The sequence below is a fragment of the Echinops telfairi genome, unplaced genomic scaffold (assembly GCF_000313985.2).
Source record: "Echinops telfairi isolate 266 unplaced genomic scaffold, ASM31398v2 ScPeMD7_70;HRSCAF=299, whole genome shotgun sequence".
NCBI classification, from domain to species: Eukaryota; Metazoa; Chordata; class Mammalia; order Afrosoricida; family Tenrecidae; genus Echinops; species Echinops telfairi.
The window spans coordinates 27,471,886-27,479,603 of NW_022103968.1; the positions used below are offsets into that span (position 1 = coordinate 27,471,886).

Here is a 7,718-nt window from a genome sequence, read left to right on the forward strand (position 1 = left end):
CCCCCAGCGGACGGGGCAGCCCAGACTGAGCCTCAGAGACGCCGCTAACGCCACCGCCTCTCCAGCGCTCCCTGGCCTGCGCCTTCTCCTCACCATAAACTTGAGCGCTTTCTCCTGCAGCACCGCCTCGGCTGGGTCCATAATCGCCCGGGGCCGCTGGGTCTGGTCTCTGCCGGAGCCGCCCCCTTGGTGCCAGGCCGCAGCCAACGCAGCGCCTGGATCCCGCCTCCTCTTCCTTTCCCCCGCCCTCTCCTCACTCTCAGGCTCCGGCTAGGGGCCCTCAGAGGGATCGGCATTCCGTGAGCGTGCGCAAAACCGCTGCCTCACGGGATTTGTAGTTCTGGAGCTTCCGGCGGCAAAAAGTGAGACTACCCCACGAACTGCGACTCCCGCAGTTCACTGCGGCAGGGTTACGGTTGCCGACAAGTCAAGTCTAGACCACTCTCCGTCAGGTAGGGAAAACCGACTGATGGGAATTGTAGTTTACGACCCAGGAGGTTGGGAGGGCGGAATGGGAGGAACGAGGTTGTCTCCGTGGTTACCGTGCGACGCCGGTGGCAGTTTGTCTACCATTTGATATCAAGATGGCGACCAGTACCTCACCCGTCGCCCAAATACTGGGGAAAAAATGTAAGGGATCTTAGGGATCTTTGACCCTCTTTAACTGTGGTTTTCAGGAATTAGTCATCTCCAAATGTTTGCAGGAGAGTTCGTGTTCGAAAGGGGCAACCCCTCACAGACCAATGCAGAATTTCAAGATTCTCCATCACTAGCTCTCCACACTTCTGCCTAGGAACTTAGTCTCCCCTCACAGGAAGACAGGGCGATATCCGCTCGGGAAATTCTCGAGGTTTTAGCCCTCGGGAGGCGTGGTCTGCTTGCTAGTGCTAACCTAGAATGTAAGTGATGCTATAAGAGTCAAACAGGTGAAGCTGCATATTGGCAGCGAAGTGAAGTGTCCCGGATCCCTTCAGGTTGTTTGAAGGAGCAATTTATTCCAAAAGGAGTTAATAGAAAAATACCCAACATGCAAACATCTTGAGACAAAAATGAAGGAAACTCACAGAACATGCCAAAGGCAGAGAAGGATCACCCTTCAACCCTTCAGAAGAGGTGCCTCTGGAGGCAGGAGGAGAGCCTGAGAAGGTGTTAACCAGGAAAGAAGAGGATACCTTAGAGGGGGGCTGGCCCAGCCTGGCCAGAGATTTAAAGAGGACACTCCTGTTAGGCACTTGGACCCTGAAGAAATGATAAGAGCAGTAGATGAGTTGGAAAGGCTCAGGGAAGAGTCACGAAGGAGGTTGAAAGTCTGCTTATTAGATGTGTGTCAGCTGTTACCAGAGAGAAAATACTGACGAATGCTTAAGTCTAGAAAAAATAACATATAAGCATAACAAGACATGAAAACAATAGTTTATCAGGGGTTCATGAGAGTGGGAGGGTGGTAAAAACAGCTGATATCAAGAGCTCAAGTAGAAAGAAAATGTTTTGAAAAGGATGATGGCAACCTACGTTCAAATGTGCATTATACAATTGATGTATGGCTTGTTACAAGAGCTATAAGGGCCCCCAATAAAATGGAAAAAAAAGAAAGAAAGAATAAGACAATTGGCCTCCAATACAGTGAGACTTTATTTGTGGAATGGCTCCAAGCTCAAACTTCTTTCCACCACTCAAGCAGCAAGGTTCAAAAAGAATCTGCTAAAAAAATTTAAAAAAAGAATCTGCTCAATGTTCCTTACTAGGCTCTCGACTTGAACACAAAATCTGATTTGAAAACACCTTTACTGGACAAGAGTGAGTCACTCGCTTGTCTCCAACACACAGGAGTGATGCTCCAGACTAAGCACAGCCCTCACTCAGAGAACATAGAGTGCTTGTGTTGGTGCATTAAAACTCTCATTGTTGTGTTTTTTTTATGCGCGCGTGCTTTATTTGGTAAAATATCATCACCATGGCGCCAAAGAAAGTGATACCAACAGAAAGGCTAAGAGGAAAAGTGAGAACCACGACAGCGTTAAAGAAAGCAATCATGGGGAAATTTGAATCAGGTGACCACTTGTCTGATTTGGTGGATGAATAGGACATGGAGATCGACATTATTAACATTTCTGAAAAGAAAATGTGATTAAAGCAGCGAATGTAGCCAACGGTGCAAAATTTTATTAACCAGGAAGCAAAGAACCCAGACCATGGAAGAGGTTGAAAAATTACTGTTAATTTGGATAAATCAGAAACAAGTGGACAGTGTTTGCATATCCGAAACAACAATATGTGAGAAGGCTAAAAGCCTCCATAGTGAATTTATAAGTGTAATTTTGGGATCTCGGAACCAATTATTTGGTTTTCCACTATTTCTTATGGAAATGTGTTCAGCTCTCAAACTTTTTGATGCTTGAACATGAATTTGGAATGAATTGAGTTCCACAACCGTTATCACTGTATGTACTTGTACATAGCTCAATGGAGCATATTCGAATCATTGGGTGAGATAGCAACAATAACAGCTTTCATTTTATTAGCTCTTTATGTCAGGCACTATACTAGGCATTTGACATTTATAATCCCTAATAATCATAGTCACTGAAAAAAATAGATACTATCTCTGATTTCCCTCTAGTATTTACAGCCATTAAGACAAAGGAATGAACTATCCCATTCCTGAAAACATTTCTTTTGTGGCACAGCTGTTAGGTTTGAACCACCAACATTGTGGTTAGCAGCCAAGCACTTTAACCACTGTGTCACCAGAGTGCCTTCTCTCTAGGCAATCAAAAAAACTTAATCGGGCTATGTAATGCCAACTTGCAATACAGACAGACCACAGCAGCCTAGATACTTCAACAAAATGCATAAGGGTTTCATTACTGCGCCACAGTTGGCCTTGTCACTTGCCATTTTGGGTTTTTTTTTTTGTTTTTTTGCCAGTCGGGCAATGTTGTGCTCGCTAGGCAACCCACACCTGTATATTAAGCCCTAGATTGCAGAAAGCTATAAACCCACTGCCATAGAATCAATTTCGACTCATAGTGACCCTCTATACAACTTCTGAGGAGAAAAGCCAATCCTACCTTTCTCCTTTGAACAGGTTGTAGGTTTGAACTGTTGTCCTTGTGATTAGCAGTCCAACACTTACCTGATAGCGTCACCAGGGCTCCTGGTAGAAGGCTATGGGAATCCTAAATCCATTTACACATAGACTCAGCCTCCACTTCCACTGAATTCTTTCTGACCATTGATCTCCAGTGGAAAAAGCTCAGGCAGCGTGTGTTGGCTAAGACTTCCAGGCCAGCCTGGGGAGGGAGAGTCCCACCCTCAGGAACTTGCCTGAGCCACACCCTTGGAGGAAATTGAGGGAAGAGGGTCACATGGTGATGAGTCATGCCCAGATGCAGATGGTCAGAGGGCTTCAGAGCCAATTCTGTAAACTTTTCTAATATGTATTGGTGGGTCTAACTCATTCATGGTTGGGTCCCCACTCTTCCCACCCCACCCCACACCCAATTCTATAGTCCCACCTACAACTGTGATGAATTGGTCTGCCACTAATCATGACTGTGACATTTCCTTTGTTAATGTGTCCTGTTGAAGTAGCTACATGGCTGTGAAAACTTTGGACACCACTCTGCATTTTTGCTGATCTTTTCCCTCATCTAGATCATTTGTCTTTGTCTCATCTTTTTCCTGTTTTAAAATTTAAAAGAGGTTGCTATAAAACATTTAAATGTGGGGTTTCTTTTTCCCCTAGAAGGAGCCCTGATGGCATAGTGGGTTACACATTGGGCCACTAACCACAAGGTTGGCAGTTCAAAACCACTGCTCCAGAAAGATTAGGTTTTCTGCACCCACAGAGAGTTACCATCTCAAACCTAAGGCAGTTCTACCCTGTCCTATAGGGTTACTATGAGTTGGAATCAACTTAGTGGCAGTGGGTTTTCCCCCCTAGAACACAACTGTATTAGAGTTTAAATTCTGAGCAGCCCAGTTTACAAAAGGCTATGGATGGCAGTGACAGCCCAAAATCCATTTGCAGGGTTCCCACTTGATTCAGCCTCCAATGAATTATTTCAGATCATTAATCAAGGATTTAGATACTCTTGCCCTCAGGCAGAGTGCCTAGGAAAGTAGATTATCTCCACCCCTCTCTATCCAGCTCAGGGAGAAAACAGTCTCTCTTAGTGGCTTGCCTGGAGGTGTCCTTAAAGAAGGTCACTGTACTGGGGACGATACAAGGCGTCGCAAAGTCATGAGTCCTGACCTATCAGTCTCATCCTGACTGCCTTGGTCAGAGGGCCTTGGACCAGTCTTGTAAGCCCTTCTATCTCACCTAATGTACGTATTCCAATCCTGGTCCTCTTCCTGCTCCTGCAGTCCCACGCGTAACTGATGTATTGACCTGCCACCAATCATGAGTTTATGACAATTTCTTTAGTTCCATGCCTTATTTAACTAGCACCCCACCTTTGAGTCCCTGAACACCATTTTGACCTCATGCTAACGGCCATACTCATCCTGTTATGTCTGCCTTTATGTCATCTGTCACTCTTAAGACTTAATAAATGTTCTCCTTAAACTGTGTTTGAGATTGTGGTCTCTTTCAGACCCTAAAACACAACCCATAATGATCATGCCCTCCTTTAAGCTTCAGTCTGCTCTTCTAGCTCCCCCTCATGGAGTATATGCTTGGCGTTTCACACATAGCAGATTAGAGCCACGAATATTCTATACATGCTGCACTTTTTCTTGTTCCATGACATCTGCCCTCATCCCCATTGCCCCTTGGGATTCTCAACCTTGACAGTATATTAGAATCACCTAAGGAACTTTATAAAACATGTTGATGTCCAAAAGCTACTCCCCATATATTCTGATTTGATACATTTGTGGTAAAGACTGTGCAATGGGTATTTTAAGATATCCAATTCTACCTTACAAATCATATTCGACCAGAACATGCACACTGCTACAGATACGAGCCCACAACACAGGGAATCTAGGACAGATAAACCCCTCAGGGCCAACAATGAGAGTAGAAATACCAGGAGGATTAGGGGAGAGTGCGGGGAGAAAGAGGGAATGGATCACAAGGATCAAACTACACCCCCCTCCCAGGGGGATGGAAAAGTGGATAAGGGGCAACAGAGGACGATGTAAGATATGAAAATAATAATCTATAACTTATCAAAGGTTCATAAGGGAGGGGGGGAGGAAGGGGTAAGAAATGGGGAGCTGATATCAGGGTATCAAGTGGGAGGAGGATGCTTTAAAAAATGATGATGGCAAAATAAAGAAAGAAAATGATGATGGCAGCATATGTGCAAATGTGTTTGACACACTGGGTGACTGTATCGATTGTGATAAGAGATGTAAGAGCCCCCAATAAAAGTATTTTTTTAAAAAAAGTCATCTCACACACACACACACACACACACATATATATATATATTCTTAGGTGGTTCTAATGTGTGACGGGGTTTGAGACCACTGCTTCAGCATTTTGCTTCTCATCTCTGACTACCCAGAGTCTCCCCCACCCCCACCCCCTTAAACCTAATTTGCCTTCTAAACTCTATAATTAATCCCTTTCCCTCAAAAACAAAACCAAAAGAAAGAAACTTTCCATTTTCCCAGGGCAGCCAATCACAGCTCAAGCTTGCCTGAAAGCAAAGCGATTCTCTGATAACAACTGTATTTAAACTATTTGAATAGCTGAGGGGGTAGGAGGATTTTTGCATTTCAGTTGGTAGGAATATTATTATTCAAGCTGGAGGCTAAAGAAAGTCATTTCCCTGACCCTGGAAAATGGTCAGTTCTCTACCAGGACTTCTGAAAGGTTCCTGACCTTCTTGGGGCTCTGTGATCTTGAACTCAAGTGGAAAACATCCTAACAGTGAACTGTGATCCAGATTAGTATCCCCCAGCAGACATTCCCATTGTCTTTGGCCCATGCCCACCCGGGATGGAGTTGGGAGATGGTGGCTTTACAGCAAGAGTGCTCCGGGGAACTACAGCTGCATTTTTAATGGATCAACAGGGGTCAAGGCGGCTTTATTGGACTAGCCCTTAGTAAACAAGCCAGGTGGAGCACCACTAAGCACTTGGTAGCTGACAGAAAGTCTGGTAGTTTGGACCCCACCCTGTCATCTTGAGAGAGGGGAAAAACCCAACTCACTGCCATCAAGTTGATTATGTCTCAAATGACCCTGTAGGACAGGGTAGAATTTCTTCCCTCCCCCCCCAGGCTCTGAGATAACAACTGACTACTGTCCTCCCTCTGAGGACGACCTGACAGTCTTCTTATGTGCAGATGACAACCAAGAAAGCCCTAGAGGACAAATCTTCTCTCACATGGGGTCGGTGTGAGTGGGGCACACCACCACAACACAACAGCCACAGGTGAGACTACGCAGGACGGGAGCACAGGGTGCTGAACGAGCTGACATCTTTTCTCAACTATGCTCAGTTTATAAAATCTCTTGACTTTTACCCTGGTTTATACTCCAAATGAAGGACTTTGGACTTTAACCTGAAGCTCTGCGCCGTGGTCAGATTGGTGTTTTCGAAAATCACTCCGTGTCCTGGGCAGAGAGTCTATTGGAATGGTGCACAGCTGGAGGTTGGGAAAAAAGAGTATGAGTTGCTGTAATCTTCCTGGAGGAGATGATGGTGCCCTGACGAAGATGAGGGTGAAAACGGAAACAAGGAGATGGATTCCAGAGAATCCTGAGTTAGAATCAGTAGGACTTGGTGATTGTTTGGAAATGTCATGGATGGTATCAAAGGGATGTGTCAGAGATGACTTCTAGGTATCTAGCTCGAGAAACAGAATGACTGAGAAGTACCTTTTTTAAAAAGAGAGGGGACATGATAGAAGAGAGTCAATCAGTTCTTTTTGCGAACCTAATTGCTTTGGAAGCATCTATGAGATTTTCACATGGATTTGGACACTGAAGAGACCATTTGGACAACAGAAGCTAGAAAGAGAGACTTGAGGTGCAGATAGGTGGTCACTGAAGCAGATCGCTGGTCATTGGAGTCACGGAAAGGATAGAATCACTCAGGAAGGTACATGCAGTAGGAATAACCACAGGTCTCTAGCAGAGTCCTAAAGAACAATAAGATTTGCACAATGAGCAGAGGCTCTGTAGAAGCCCATGAAGTGGCCCGAGAGGCAGGAGGAAAACCCAGCGAGAGTGGGAAACAGGCCAGACTGCAGGGAGTTGAAGGACTGGGAAGGTAAGGAATTGGAGACTATTGAATCTCCTCTTATAAAACATGCAGCTGTTAAGGAGAGGAAGTTGGTTAGAGGTAGAAGTTGGAGGTCCAGGGAAACTGAGTGTTGAAGCTTTAGTTCTTCAGGAAACTGAAGAAGCTGAACACTAAGTGCAATGTATGAACCCTAATTGAACCCTGGAACAACACACACACACACACACACATGCGTACACATGCACACACACAAAAGACAGCTATATTATTATTAATGTATTAATATTATAAACCACCGCGTGTCAGTTTTTCGTATTGTGATGGCTTCTATGATATTGAATGCTCTGTCACCAGTATTTCAAATACCAGCACGGTCACCCAAGAGGAACAGGTTTCAGCAGAACTTACAGACTGAGGACAGACTACAAAGAAGGCATAGGCTGTCCACTTGTGAGGAATCACTGAAACTCTCATGAATGGCAGCAGAACATTGTCAGATACAGTGCCAC

At 44.9% G+C, this 7,718-nt stretch overlaps 1 protein-coding gene across 1 annotated transcript in view; it reads right to left on the reverse strand.

The window, feature by feature from the left end:
* The window catches only part of LOC123521821 (F-box/WD repeat-containing protein 1A-like), a 106,123-nt gene extending 105,926 nt beyond the window's left edge, over positions 1–197 (reverse strand). Inside the window, exon 1 of the mRNA XM_045291429.1 lies at positions 94–197. Within this exon, the coding sequence (XP_045147364.1) occupies positions 94–141 (48 nt within the window). The 5' untranslated portion in view covers positions 142–197. The remainder of the gene's footprint in view (positions 1–93) is intronic.
* Positions 198–7,718: the final 7,521 nt, after the last annotated feature.